Source organism: Doryrhamphus excisus, linkage group LG6 (genome assembly GCF_037039965.1).
Source record: "Doryrhamphus excisus strain RoL-2023G ecotype Guam linkage group LG6, RoL_Dexc_Guam_v1.1, whole genome shotgun sequence".
Lineage (NCBI taxonomy): Eukaryota > Metazoa > Chordata > Actinopteri > Syngnathiformes > Syngnathidae > Doryrhamphus > Doryrhamphus excisus.
The window spans coordinates 14130150-14146217 of record NC_136362.1 but is presented as its reverse complement, the minus strand read 5'-3'; the positions used below and the strand labels follow the sequence as shown (position 1 = coordinate 14146217).

General features: G+C 39.7%; 1 protein-coding gene across 1 annotated transcript in view; it reads right to left on the bottom strand.

The window, feature by feature from the left end:
* Positions 1 to 16068, bottom strand: part of pth1r (parathyroid hormone 1 receptor) — a 45813-nt gene that overhangs the window by 2660 nt on the left and 27085 nt on the right. Inside the window, exons 4-12 of the mRNA XM_058068816.2 lie at positions 14831 to 14955; positions 13269 to 13363; positions 11276 to 11462; positions 5978 to 6131; positions 3429 to 3489; positions 2181 to 2247; positions 1938 to 2032; positions 418 to 559; positions 54 to 95 (exon numbers count right to left, since the gene is read on the bottom strand). Of these exons, the coding sequence (XP_057924799.2) occupies positions 54 to 95; positions 418 to 559; positions 1938 to 2032; positions 2181 to 2247; positions 3429 to 3489; positions 5978 to 6131; positions 11276 to 11462; positions 13269 to 13363; positions 14831 to 14955 (968 nt within the window). The remainder of the gene's footprint in view (positions 1 to 53; positions 96 to 417; positions 560 to 1937; positions 2033 to 2180; positions 2248 to 3428; positions 3490 to 5977; positions 6132 to 11275; positions 11463 to 13268; positions 13364 to 14830; positions 14956 to 16068) is intronic.

Below are 16068 nucleotides of genomic sequence, written 5' to 3'. Positions count from 1 at the left end.
CGTTACACGATCAGCCGGGATGTGTTGATGTGGATACTTTTTGGAGCCCTTACCTCCCCGTTGCAAAAACAGTATATGATTGCCACAAGGAAGCCCTAGAAAAGAAAGTAATGACAAATCATTGACATTGTACAGTACCACACAAAAGTTTGTTCTCATTTAATAGCAACGGAACGCGACTCAAAACATTTGCCTATATTGGAAAGAGAAAGCCCTGCAAAGGAAATAACTACAGTTGACCTTTCTCAGCACCAGTCAAAAGTTTGAAGACAGCATCTCATTCTTTAACATGGGACCGTGACTTTAAAGTTTTGAAGTCGCAGCTAACCTTTTGAAGTACCAGTCAAAAGCACCTTCACGTTCAACAGCATGGAGAAGTGTCTCTAAAATTTTGAATTACGAGCAATGTCTGTTTACCTGGAAGGAGTTGAAGAGCATCTCATAGTGCATCTGGATCTGCCAAGGAATTCCAGAAACCTCTGTGTACGGCATGGCATTGAATATGATGTAGTGCACACCAAACAAAGGCATAAGCACCAACGTGGACTTCAGCAGTTTTCTGTAAGAAAAACAGTAAAAACCTTGTAACTATGGACATTAATGATCCCCATGATGGAGGAAGATTTTTTTTTAGCACTCGTGTTGCAAAAGTGAGCACTCCCAGCATGCCTTGCAACACCTTTTTGCAAGAAGTTGCTCAAAGTAGAGTAATTCTCCACTGCGGTAATAGCAGTAGTAGTGGTAGTGTATGTGTTATCTACTTGTTGTGTGTTCAGTTGCTGTGTGATGATTGAAGAGGATCTATTATGCTCATTTTTCGGCTCTTTGTATTGAGTTGTGGACTCCTATAGAGCAGCTACACACAATAACCCGCACAGAAAAGCATTATTTGTTGAGTAAAGAACTCCTGTCGTTTCTGAAGCAAGTTTAAGAGCCTCTGACCATCTCTTGAGTAATTCAATACCACCATAATAATATATATTTTTATACTTCTTTTATATTTATTACCACCTAAGGCCCATCATAGCTCATTCTCTTGACAGCTTCTGGTAGTGTTTGTTGACAAGTTCATCACTTAGTTGAAACATGATTCCAGAGTGAATATTTGATGTGGCCCAACCTTATCCAGGCTCGTGGTACCCAGGGTCAGTTGAGTTTGAGACCCCTGGTTTAATGGGTAAAATCCTAGAACAAACTGTGTTCTTAATATTCAAATTGTAAACCCTACAGTATTATTATGGATAAATATTTAACTAAGTTTATAAAGTTTTAAATTATTATAACAATTATTTATTACTTCCACCCTCGGCTATCTCTGTGTGGTGTCTGCATGTTCTCCCCGTACATGAGTGGATTTTCTCCCGGTACTCCGGTTTCCTCCCACATTCCAAAAACATGCTAGGTTAATTGGCGACTCCAAATTGTCCATAGGTATGAATGTGAGTGTGAATGGTTGTTTGTCTATATGTGCCCAGTGATTGGCTGGCGACCAGTCCAAGGTGTACCCCACCTCTCGCCCAAAGACAGCTGGGATATGCTCCAGCACCCTGGCGACCCTTGTGAGGATAAGCGGTAGAAAATGAATGAATTATTTATTACTATTACCATTATTATTAGAGTATTATTAGTATTTGTATATTAGTATAGAGTATTATTAAGTCAACTTTTAATTTTTTTCATTAAGATTTCTGGTCAAGATAGTGTATATAAATGTTAAATATTCAAATATTATACATTACAAAGGTCATTCTCAATGCAGTATTAATTGAAGAGTGTTTTATTTTTGTGGTTGGATGTTGCAGTAATGTAGAACTGCACTGCAGCATACTGCAAAGTATTTGTAAGTAAAATAAAAAAAACACAACCACCAACTCTCACATTAATTAATTAGCACAGGTGGCAAGGCTAAATAATCAGCATCATTGCCGTGTTCATACCTGTACTGCTGTCTTGTGTCGCACCTTCCAGCGTTGGTTTCTCGCAGTTTGGTTGCCAAGACTCTAATGATGTTCAGAAATAACATAAAATTGACCTGCAGGAAGAAATATGCATAATTGGAGGGGTCATACTGACAAGTCTTATCTAGCTGGAGCAGTAAAACAGCAGGAGATATCAAATACCCGTCATTTCTTTCACATCAAGGTGTGTGTGTGTGTGTGTGTGTGTATGTGTATACTCACCACAACAGCTGCCAGAATAGGGACTTGATATATCCATTTCAAATTGCCTGCACTTAAATCCCAACACCTGCAACAATGTAACAAGGAAACGGGGACAAGTGAGAGATAAACGAAATGATTCACCATTATTTAGTGTGAGCCTTTGGCCTGTCACTCATTGTCACATCAGCCCTTTAAAGAATCAATATCCTATCAACAGAAGTGTCTTAGCAGCAACAATGATTACCATTTAACAGAAATCACTAACCAAACGAAGGGGATCACACACTCTGGCCTCTCTGTCTTTATCTCCAAGGCCTCTAACATGTACTTGTTCCTGATCCTATCCATCCTGGTCACTCCCAATGAGAACCTCAGCATCCTCATCTCTGATACCTCCAGTTCTTTCCCTTGTCTTTTACTCGTCTTTTTCTCAGTGGCACTCTCTAGACCAAACAATATGGAATGTTAAAAAAGCGGAATAGCAGCATATGTGGTACGATCTGCTCCACAAAAATATACCTGGAAAAAAGTCAGGCATAATAAATAGATTCTTTATATCTATTTATTCTACATCTATGTATGTATTTTTTAATAAAAGCAGTTTAAGAGCCCACTGTAAATGACGATGATGATAGCTAGGTTTGCTTGAGAGAAGGGGAAGAGTATCACTAGTGGATGAGACATTTTGATGAGCCATAATGTCATTAATGTAACATGTAAGTAATGTCAAAACTGAAAAATAACCTTGCCGCCTAAAGGGTGAAACACCTCCAATAACATTTTATCATTTTATATCCATGCAACCATGTAGCAACAGGTTCAATCATGATGCCACGTAATTAATACTTACGTCTTGTTGCCATACGTTGGTTGTTGTAAGCATTCTTTCCTGGGCGCATTGATTTCACCCGGCAACATAGAAATGAATGCCTATTTTTATATATCTTTTTATATATCTTTAGAACGCATGGAAAAGAGAAAGACATGTTCAAGTCCCACATAATTATTGTCAATGATGGACAAAAAAAGTGCAGTTTTTCTTTAATTAACCATGACACCCCAGTGCCGGAAGCACTTGTGCAGCCCTACACCATGACTTCACCACCACCATGCATTGTGTATGCAAGACACAATTATATTAGAATAATGGCTTTGTGTTGAGTCCTTTTCAGTGTACTTCTGTACAATTATACCAGCTGTATACAGATTTGGGTAACTCTAAAAACTCTGTGGAGTATTCAGGTGCAGTTGTCATATGTGACTCACTCGGTGTCTGCAAAAGTGGCCCTCACTGTCGCCCAGATGCTCACAAACACAGCCGGCACGCCTGCAAAATAAAAATATTCAAATAAATAACACCAACAAAGTTTTAGAGGCTGTGTTTGTTCATCCAAGCAGAGGCAAATTGGTAACAACACAGCATCCACATTGTATGCGCTGTGCTAATGTAAACAATACGCACAGTGTGTACAATGCAGGCACTGTGAGGCTTATCAAAGTAACTCGGAGTGTTTCCCACAGGACTGTAATGTACGTATTTGTTGTGATGGCAGGGGTGGCGTGGGCATGGTTGGGGGTCTAGATCATGACGTCTAATTTGCATAATTGTCATGCATTCTCATGGGGTTTGTACATGACATTTTCATGGACACTTTAGGTGATAAAAATAAAAATGAAAAAAAATGTATTTCAGTCAAACAGCAAAGAGTCAAATAACATGAGAAAAAGTTGCTTATTATTTGAAAAACAGAATCTAGAGGGGTCTGAATACTAATTAAATACTCTATACTATATACCAGAGATCAAGATACCTGGTTTCCACCATTAACCTAATCCCCCAAATATGTTTCAGATCTTCAAACAAATTTAAGTGAGTTAATGACAACACAACTGAAACCAAAATGTAGTTTTAATTGAAACTTTGTATTATTAAGGAAGTGTGGAAAAGTGATTGCCCTATAAACCGAATAATCGGTTGGACCACCTTTAGCAGCAACAGTTTGAAATAGCTTGCAATGAGTCTCTTACAGCGCTGGGGAGGAATTTTGGCCAATTTATTTTTGTAGAGTTGTTGGAATTCAGCAACATTAGAGACATTTCCAGGATTAACCGCCTTTTTTTTTGGTCCCCAGCATTTGAATATGATGCTGATGCAAAAGTTCCTCCTGTACTAAAAGTGCTACATTGTGTCTGCATGCTCCCAAATGTCGACTAAGGTTGTACTCATCCCCAAATTGTGCCCACCCTGCTAAGTGTACTAAGCAGATATGCTTGTTCTGAATGTTGCAGCGGAGGCGCAGCTGATCGGGGGAGGGGCTCGGCAAAGGGGTTTGCGATTTTCAAGCACGTATCGACCAATATCGATATCGTTCTTTTTCACTGATATCATCCATTCGGTGGTCGATCGATTGTAGAACCCCTAATTGTTGTTGTGTCATCTGCATAAAAGTGGAAGTTAATGAAGTGTTTGCGTGATTGCCTAAGGGGGATACTGTATATAAAGGCTGAACAATACAGGTCCTCGCACAGAACCCTGTGGGAAGCCACGACTGACCTTCACATGTTTGGATTCTTTATACTTTAATACTAATATCCTGACTGAAACACCTCAAGGAGATGGTTGTTTTGAAGGAATTGTGTAACTGATTGGCAACTGCTTTCCCCAGAATCTTGGACAAAAGTGAAGGTTGGAAAGCTGAAGGTTGGTCTGTAGTATAGATAATATAGAAAACATATAGATGAACATATAGATCAAGGTTGTTTTTTTTTTAAGAAGCGGTCTGATTACAGCCACTTGGAATGATTGTGGTACATAGCCTGTCACTAGCGACATATTGATTGGCTTATAAAGAGCTGTGTTGACTCGTGGGGTTTGTAGAGACTAAATGTGTGTCAGACATTGCCATTTATTTCTTTCGGGGGGGCAGTATTACTATTGAAACAACACATGATCAGTTATGTAAAACTAACCTTTCTCACAACGGTCTAAACCCAGCTCACGGTTATATTTATCCATTTATTTATGTAAAAAGGTTTTTAAAACTGACACATAATTAAAGCTTTGTCTTTAAATACAACACCTGTGTTGTTATTGCTTGTTCATATTTTCTTGTAAACTGTATTTGTATATAATCCTGGGTAAAATTGTTAATTTGTTATTACTTTTTATGTTGTTTATATTGTTCATTTTTAGATTGTTTATTCTGTAAAATATCTCTCATAACGTGTATCATTTATGGAACACAATTATGGCAACACAAGCAGCTTATTTATGTTTTAAATGCTTTATTTCCTTATGTCTACTATATTGAGTAATACAAGTGTAAAGGTGTGTGATTTAATGTCTAGAGGGCTATTATAATGTTAAAAAGTATATTTAGAAAGGAGGTATACAGGATTTTTATGCTGTAACTACAAAAATATTCTCTTTATAAAGACGGAATCGTACTACACAGGAATTCACTTATCACAGTTGGGTCTGATCCAATAAACCATGATAAACAAGGGATTACTGTATTGGCAAAGCCTCTATATTGGCAACGCTGATCCTCCTGCTATGTTCTCTTATTCTCTGGCAGCCTCTCTCTGGCATACGAGGTGTGTTAAGAAGGGGATCTATGAGGTCATCTACTGTACAGTTATAAATCCATTATAATGTGTTTATAACCTAGGGTGAACAGTATGTGCCAAATACTGAATATTTGTGGTGCTCCATATTTATTTGTGGTGTGGCGCCACATACAAATGGATGTATGAAATACATTTCTCTTCTGACTGCTTGATGCATATAGTAAGTACAGTATACAAAAACTCACCCCATCCGATCAGAGTGAACCCCCACAGGTACTTTCGGTCTGAGAAGAAGGTCATGAAGATAAGGCTGTGCAGGTACAGACCCTCCACCAGGATCCAGTAGTAGTTGGTGGCCAGGAAGTACATGAACAATGTTACAGCTGCCTTGCAGCCAATCTGCAGAAAGACAACAGGAATATGTACACTTGCACTAAAGCCTTGTGTGCCTTTAACGGTAGCCTATGGCTATCGACTCGGAAGTGGTACAGTAAATACTGTAAATGTCTCGCTGAGAGTACTGCAACATTGGAGAGAACTGGAGAGATTATTTACATCCACTGAGTGTAAATGTCTAGAGCAGGGGTGGGCAAACTACAGCCCGGGGGCCACATCCGGCCCGCCAAGTGTTTGAATACGGCCCGCCCAATCTTTCCGAAGTATTTCATTTAAACTCAACATACAACCTGGCGTCATGGCCTGAGCCAACCTTTTGATGGTTTTATCAATTTAGTTTTTTGACATGGTCTGTTGTTTACAAAGTGCTCCTGAAAAAAGTGACACAAGCACATAATAATAATAATAATAATTATTATTATTATTAGATTAGATTATTATATTATTATTAGAACTATTATGATTATTATAATTATTATATTAATGCTAATTATTATATTAATTATAATATTATTGTTATATTTGCATATTTTACATAATAATATAATTATTATTTGATTTGTTATTTTTATTATTATATTTATTGTAATTATTATAATATTTTATTATTTTTAAAATATTTAAATATAAATATAAAATAATAAATAATAGCAGATTGCATGACAATTTTACAGATACAATAATACCAGGTGGACTGTTACGTGTAAAATATATAGTCTGCCCCCCCTCCCCCCATAAATTTTGTCATATCAATGCGGCCCGCGAGTCAAAAAGTTTGCCCACCCCTGCTCTAGAGACATAAAGGTCATGTTTTGGTTGCTGGGGCACACCAGAATTCCAGAATTCCATTCTCATAATCATCCCACATCAGTAGTTAACCATTATTTTATGTCGGAGAGAGGAAATTGAAATACTATTGAGAACCAGGGAAGAACTCAATTTGAAACACTTATATGCTAGGACTACGTTATGCTAGCCATAGCATTTCAGTATGTGGAATCAAACTATGGAATGGATTGAGTAAGGACCTCAAACAATGCACAACGATGAGCCAATTCAAGAAACAATACAAGCAGTTGATGTTTGCTAAATACAAGGATGAAGAGTTTTGAACCAATCATGATGTGCTATACATATCACTATATTGACACTTACTATGGTACCCATTATGTCATTGTATGGTCATATCACCTTGTACTTCAGTACATGACAAAAATAAAATAAAAAAAAACCTTAAACTGTATTATGGAAAGCAGGAAGTGAACAAATGTAACAGTTACTGATTGTAAAAGTAGCAGATGGAAGGGTAGGATTTAATAAGCTTTGCTTCTTCCTGTCACGGTACGGCTTGAGAGCTTTAAAGTTAAAGAGCTTTCAGGATGCAGAGAGCAGGACCAAATGCAGGTAAATTATATTTATTTTGTGCAATAATAGCAGCAACAGGAAAAAGCAACTCAACTGGCTGACGGACAAACTAACAATGATCCAACAAAACGAGAAGCACACACCTGAACTAAATAGAGGGGACAAATTAGGGACAGGTGTGGGTGGCTATGACAACAAAGGCAGAGGAGGCAAAACAGGAAGTCCAATACAAAATAGGAGTGTCCAAAAAGTAAACCATAGCCCAAACAGAGAACATAGACAAACTGTCACCTGGAAACCCACACAGGGCATGACACTTCCTACTCCTTTTGGACATGTGGAACTGTGAACTGATTATGTGATGCATTCAATTGTAATCTGATGCACGTTCAAATGAAATAAAACCATTACCATTACCAACCTGATAAACTTACAAATGTGATCGCAACAATCCCGTCACCAACGTCATCCCTATCCTTTGTAATCCCGACAGATCCACAGCCAAACAACAAACTGTGTTAGCTGCCTGTATTTTTGTCTCTGCTGGTTTTCCTCATGTACGTCGCCATTTCCCCCTTCTCAGCATGCAATTCACCACCTTCTGTCTTCTTCTAATCCAAGCTGTTGGTACCAATTGGAGGAAAATAGAACCGTTGCCCCCCATTGGGACAGAAATACATCGCCTACAAATCTGTAATTCACACACAAGACTTAAAGGTAGTGATTACAACAGCTGAGATCACGGCCAAGATAAGATATAAACGGTTGTTTTTCAGGATGAGGAAGTCCTGGAATGTGTCCTCGCTGGTCGTAAGTGAAAAGACTATAAAATAAACACATAGAATCGAAAGTACAAAGATTTTTCCCAAGCCTATGATTGATATGATTGTCTGTGATGTGCTTTATAGCCCTAATGAGAGTGTTTAGTGTACATGTTGTGTAATGCCAACGTAACAAACACCACCATCATCTCATACATGATTTGGGATTGAGGTAATCATGATCCATTTAACACAACTCCCCAGGAGAGCCGACCGATTTGGTTGGCCGTCCATTGATTCTGCTCCAGTTGTGCTTGTTGTCGTGCCGCTACGTTGTTATTACTGTCCACTCAGAGATCATTACTGATGGTCTTTATTGTGTCGTGACTGTTTACCATTTAGATCAAGGGTCGGCAACCTTTACCGTCAAAAGAGAAATTTACTTTTTCATTGTTGTAATCTTTTTCCATTTCCTGTTCACCATACATAAACACCATAATTGACCTAACAGAATGTATACGCCTAATTTTAAATACTTTAAAACACAGCCCACTTTAACATCAGCTCCAATATTATGATATAATAAGTTTATTTTTCTATTTGGAGACTAGATGCACTGATATTTTATAAACCAGTGTCATTGGCAGTGAAGGTAAGAGAAATATGTCTATTCAGAATTAAACCCTCTATTTTTGTCAGAAATTGTTCTTTTCAGGGAAGAATTCATGGGTATGGTTACCTTACAGGGAGGGTAGCACACTCAACAAAAATAAGGTGTAACTCATTTATGTTATTTATGAGCTGTTGTATTGTACAATTACTACTATAGTAGTACTATTCTTAGAACTTACACACTATACAGTGATTTTTACTTGACCTATTTTTTTACTGTTCTGAGTCTACGCCCACTCATGGCACACCACATTCCCCACAAAGGTCAAGAAGTAAGTATTCCAACTGATATTCTATACATAATAGGGATTCTTCTTCTTTCTCACACATCAACTACCCTCATGTCCTCCTTCATTACACCCATAAACCTCCTCTTTGGTCTTCCTCTAAGCATCCTTCTATCAATATATTCACTATCCCTCCTGTCCGAACCATCTCAGTCTGGCCTCTTTGACTTTATCTCCAAGGCCTCTAACATGTAATGTCCCTCTGATGGATTTATTCTTGATCCTATCCATCCTGGTCACTGCCAATGAGAACGTCAGCATCTTCATCTCTGCTACCTCCAGTTCTGCTTCCTGTCTTTTCCTCAGTGGCACTGTCTCTAGACTAAACAACATGGCTGGTCTCACCACAGTTTTGTATACCTTTCCTTTCATTTTAGCTGAAACTCTTCTATCACACATCACACCTGACATTTTTCTCCACCCGTTCCATCCTGCCTGCACACGCTTCTCCACCTCCTTTTCACAATCTCCATTGTTCTGAACTGTTGACCCCAGGTACATAAAAGTCTGTACCTTCTGAATCTCTTCTCCCTGTAACCTCACTCTTCTACTTGGGTCCCTCTCATTCACACACATATACTCCGTCTTGCTAAGGCTAATCTTCATCCCTTTCCTTTCCAGGGCAAAACTCCACTCTTCTAGTATTTCCTCCACCTGTTCCCTATTCTCACTACAAATCACAATGTCATCTGCAAACATCTAGTCCATGGAGATTCTTGTCTAACCTCATCTGTCAGCCTGTCCATCACCATAGCAAACAAAAAGGGGGTCAGAGCTGATCCATGATGCAGTCCCCCCCTCCACCTTGACCTCTTCTGTCACACCTACAGCACATCTTACATGTCCTGCCCCACTCTAGGCACCCTGTCATAGGCTTTCTCCAGATCTACAAAGAGACAATGCATCTCCCTCTGACCTTCTCTGTACTTCTCTATGAATATTCTTAAAGCAAATACTGCATCTGTAGTACTCCTTTTTGGCATGAAACCATACTGCTGCTCACAATTGCTAATTTCTGCCCTTAGTTTAGCTTCAACTACTCGTTCCCATAACTTCCTTGTATGGATCATTAGCTTTATACCTCTGTAGTTGCCACAGCTCTGCACTTCAACCTTGTTCTTAAAAATGGGCACCAACAAACTTCTCCTCCATTCCTGAGGCATCTTCTCACCACCTAAGATCCTACTGAACAACCCAGTCATGAACCCTACTGTTATCTCTCCTAGACACTTCCATACCTCCACCATCGGGACCAAGTGCCTTCCCAGTCTTCATCCTTTTCAATGCTCTTCTCACTTTCCCTTTACCAATCTTTGCTACTTCCTGGTCCACAACAGACACCTCTTCCACTCGTCTTCTCTCTCGTTTTCCTCATTCATTCTATATATAATAGGGATTGAAAGGTTTAAATGTAAATGTAAACTGTCTTTCACTTGTATAGCGTTTTTTCTATCTCCAACGCGCTCAAAGTGCTCTGATCTGATTTACCTACTGATCAGGAGCATCTTTACATTTACCTAAGCATCAGGAGCAACTTCCCCAAAGGATACATCAACATGATCACGGGAGGAAGGAGGATCGAACCTGCAACCTTCAGGTTGGGAGACAATGGGAGACCACAAAACCACCTGAACCATGTCACCTTTTGGCTGTTTGATAGCAATGATAACAATATATGATAATGATAATAATATGCTGGAAAACCTTCATTTTGCAGCTCTTTCTGCTTGTGTAAGCCTGCAGAATATACACAAGTACCTAGTGAATGCAGGTATTAGCTTGCATATTCACACATGCGTGAAAAGCACACAGTTTAAACTGCAGTTTGACAGGAGAAAAGGGAAAAGCCAAGCCTAGTAAATGCTTGGCATGCTGGCAAAAAAAGTTTATTTGCTCCAGCCGTGGAAAAGGCAGGTGAGACATTGCAAAAAAAAAAGACCACATCCTCTTAGAAGGCTCACTATGCTTCACACCTCTCTCTACTGGTGTACACAACAAATGTGATGCCAACACACAGCCACACAGATAATACATCTGACCTTTTTGAATGTACTGTACTTACAAAGTGGGCTTTGTTGGACGGGGGAGCTTCAGTGATGGATTTGAGGTCTTCTACTGTGACACGCTCCTCCACTTCCAAGGCGGATCCCGAATAGAGCACCACATCCTTCACAAAAATGCTTACAGCTCTCAGCATGTAGGACACGAAGAGATGCATGTGTATATAGTTCCTGGTGCAGTGCAATCGTCTGTCCAAAAAGACAACAAGGTAGGACGGTTAGTTCCTGTGTGTTTGGCACTAACACACATGCATATCGTATATACAGTAAAGTCTCGTTATATCGATATCGGTTATAACGAATTACTACTTATTACGATACTATTTTCATTTCCCTGCAAATTTCTAGTCTTTTATGATATAATTAGTTCCGTTAGTACGATACCCGGTTATTATGATAATCCGGTTACTACGATGCCCTTTTCATCTCCCGCCAGCCAATTTGGTCTGCTTATATCGATACAAAAGCAGCTTAAATCAATCTTTGCTTAAGGATTTCAATACCAAAAAAGAACACGGCGAACGGCTGCTTCCAGTCAACTTTATTTTTCACACTTCCACCACCAGAGCGCAGCACACACACCGATTCCCGCACTTCCTGGTTCACAGGTCATGCTCAACCCGCCCCACATAGCTGGCCAAACACATGCCTGCAACAGAAGAACCAACTGACATAGCATACACACCTATTCCAACGAAGACACAAGCGTACAAATACATGTATTTAATTGTGTTGTATTCAGATATCTTTTTATCGCTTGCAATAATCACTGTTTTTCATATGTACATGCTGGCGTTCGTGGTTTCCCTCGTGTGTATAGATTCTATACAGGCATGTGTTTGGCCAGCTATGTCAGAATAAGTTACGTCTAAACATCTATACAAGCTTTATGCTGACTATTGTAAAGTATATATAAAGCTGACATTATATAGTATTGTCCATTTGGAAGATATACTTACTTCAATCATCACTACTACTACTACTACTTAATGCAAGACAGCTGATTTCCACACCCATTAGAACACGTTCTTCATATCTAGTGGTGCTTCCAACACACAAATATGGAATTTGTGGGCTATAAAACCAAAATTGCAAGCATGTGTTGCAAAAGTTTGAGAGAACATGTGACATCCTTCCAGAGAAGATATATATTTTTTTTAATATAATTTGAGAATTTATTGTGGAGAGGTTGTGCATTGCCATTAGTGGTCCTAATTATGGATCTGTATGACGAAATAAATGTAAATGGCAACACAAGCAACAATATCCTCCTTCTTAATAGAACTGAATGTATATTCCTCTCTCCAGCCTGTTTAATGAGGTAAATATTTGACAAGGCATCCTATTGATTGGAAGTGGTGTGTGACAACTAATCAATCCCACATTTCCCTAGTGAAAAGTTAAATGTCTCCTTTCCCTGGTTGGGAAAAACATTCAGGAGTATTGCTGCCGCTGCTGGCGGTGGGGTCTCCTCAAGCTGACATGTCGAGGTGGCTGGAGTGCTTTCTGCACCACCGAGCCAAAGCGTCAGATGGACCCCAGGGATAACTTATTAAAGTCATTTGGGCCGTACATATTTGCAGTGCCAGTTGGGAGCATTCTTAAAGGCTTCTGAAATTGCCTGTGTGGAGTGAGAGTCACTCCCGTGGAAACATGAGGAAACTACGCCTTTGCCATCTTTCCCACCTGAATTAATCAGCTCTGAAATATATCAGTACAGTAGACTGAGGCAAATGCATCCACTCAAACATGCATACATACGTGCTTGATGTCAAAGGTAGCATTTAGTACTTATTGCATGTTTTATGTTGTCACAAATGATAATACTGTATACTCTTCACTCTGTTTAATATTCATAGTACCACCTCCTCCATCTTTTCACTTCCTGTTTTGGTTCTTTCTTAATTGCTTCAACCTCCATTCCTGACTCTGACCTGACTCTGGGGAGTTGCTTAGCGTGAACCATCGAAAATTACATAGACGCCATTGACCCACCGGAAATATCCCAGAATGACCACCGCCACCATGAGCGACCCTAGGGAGACGGAGTAACCCACGGTGTAGATGAGGTACAAGCGGTGGAAGACGTCCTGTTGGGAGAACGGCATTGGTTAGGGCAGTGTCGAGGTCAACAATCTGGATAGCAAACATTGGGCGTCAGAAATTCATTGATGCGAGTGCCGTTAGGAGCGCATCTGTCACTAATGAAACAATAAACATCACGGTGCTGTGGCGAGCACGTTCTCACACAACAGTGATGACATTTGTAGGTAATGTTGCAGATGATGCTGTGGTTATGTGTCAGAGGCACACACCATAATAATGGGACTGACCTTATTATGCACAAAGCACACTTCTTCACTACAGCATCTAAGCACATTTGTAACGAACATACTGAAGCTGTATGTTCCTGTATACTATTGCACTTTACCATTCAAATGAATAGAGGCGGACCACTGATGTGTTCCCAGATGCTGCAGCGGGGGCGGAGATGATTGGCGGAAAGAATCTTGGGCGATATCGATAACGTGCTTTTTCACTGATAACGGCTGATACTGATCGGTGACTGATCGATTAAAACAATCCCTAATTTCAGCTCTATGCTACTAAAATAGCATTATATTCTTTATAACATTTTGAGTTTATACTCGTAAAATTGCTACTTTTTTCTCGTTAGAATATTGATTTTTTTTCTCTTAACAGTTTGACTTTATTCTTCTAAAATTACAGCTGACGTTTCCATTTCTGGTGTTGTTGTTTTTTTACAAGCTGAACTTAAATTACAGTTATAGAAAAATGAGTCATCAACACCCTTGAGAGTTTTAAAAATAGGCATTTTTTGGCTACATCCATTTTGAGGGGAAAGTGGGGTAGCATAAATGTGGGTACAAAATGCTCTTTCATAGGCTATCATCGCCTATCAAAGGGAATCAGGATTCTAGATCGATTCTAGATATGCTCAGCAACTGAATCACAAAATGGACAACTGCTGCAATGATTTCAATTTGTAGCACTAGAAGGTGAATTTGGGAAATGACATACGTACCATATGCATCAATCCAAGCTGCCCTGCAGGGTTGAATTGGAGCAACAGTTTTTTGTTTTTTTTGTCAAGATTTTCGATAACCGGGAAATGTAATGTAATGTGCTTTAGGACCATTTGAAAAACACCAGGGGTAAAGTGGAATCCCAGCTACGAGGCTTTATAACCAATCATTGGTGGATCTGCAGTAGAGCTGACAGAAAGCCTCATATTTTTGTTCATTGTTGCATTGTTTATTGCAGTGGTGTGAAAAGGACTCATCGCGTCCTCAATTCAGTTCTATTTTTAGCCACTATAAGGTTTTGAGCTGAGACCACTGTGTCACTGGTTACAATAGTCCAACAGGCCATTTCCCTAATTGCAGAGTAACACTGCCAGCGATCACTGCCCTTCCTTGCATCATGGGTATAAACTCTAATTAAAAGTGACTCTAGATGACAATGTTCAGAGGGTCCATTACATACCACCACCGTGAAGTGTGTCAGCGAACGACACAATGAGAAATGGCGCTTACCTTCTCGTGGTTCTGGTTGTAATGGGAAAGGAATCTTGCACATTCACTGTAATTGGCCCACGTCTTGTTGTTAACCGTGGAGAGCTCCCATGTTCCATTGTTGTCACAGCGGCGGTAAGCCCGTCCTGCATATGGAGCAAAAATGACTTAATTACTTGCTGGAGATGACTGCACGGTGTGGTGAACTGGTGAGCATGCAGGCCACACAGTCAGGAGATCAGGAAGACCTGGGTTCGATTCTCGTTTGCTCGTTCTGTCAGTGCGTCAATGGATTTCGTCGGGTACTCTGGTTTCCTCTCACATTCCAAAAAGTTAATTGTAGGGTATGAGTGTGAATGGTTGTTTGTCTGTATGTGCCCTGGCGGCTAGTGCAGGGTGTACCCCGCCTCTCACCCGAAGACAGCTATGATAGGCTCCAGCTTACCCTGCGAGCCTAATGAGGATAAGCGGAAGATGGACGGTTTTGCTGGAGATGTTAGCTCAGATACTGTAAGCAGTTGCTTGATATAGTTAGCCCTGGTATATGAGCCCGTGTTCGATTACAAATTATGTTAAAGACCTAGGTATATCCTACAACAACTAGTGGAGCAGTTATCATCTCTTATCATCACTAGGGCCGTTGGGGTATGCTGGAGCCTATCCCAGCTGACATCAGGCAAGAGGCAGGGTACACTGGGTCGCAATTTTTTTTCTTTGTATTAACCCAAAAACATTGTGTGAAGAACATGTACTCTACCCTTCTCCAGGAAAAGCTCTGATACTTTGTTGTAAAAGTCTGATCACCTCCTGGTGAGCTTCCGTATATAATAGATGTCACTCATTCAGCAGAATATAAAAATATTTTGCATTGTATTTCACTTTCAAAAAATAAACGCTAGTTTTTCTGCTATGGAAAAAAAGGCAGTGAAAAAAGTACTTTGCAGTGTGACTCCTTCGGGATGAAGTGAGTACTGCAAGTGCCTCCCATATGAGTGTATTTTTATGTAGTCAAAATGTTTGGCCATCCTGGTCTAGCCTACAATCTAGCCTACTGAAGTTTATACCCTTCGTGGCGTATCGTGGCGGAATTTTGTCCCACTGATTTGCAGAATTGTAACTCACACAATGGAGGATTTTTGAGGATTAAAAGGTCATGGCACAGCATGTCAGGTCAGGACTTTGACTATAGGCCACTCCAAAGCCTTCATTTTTTAAATTGCTTTCTTACACAGGGTGAAGTAGCTTTGTATTTTTTTTTC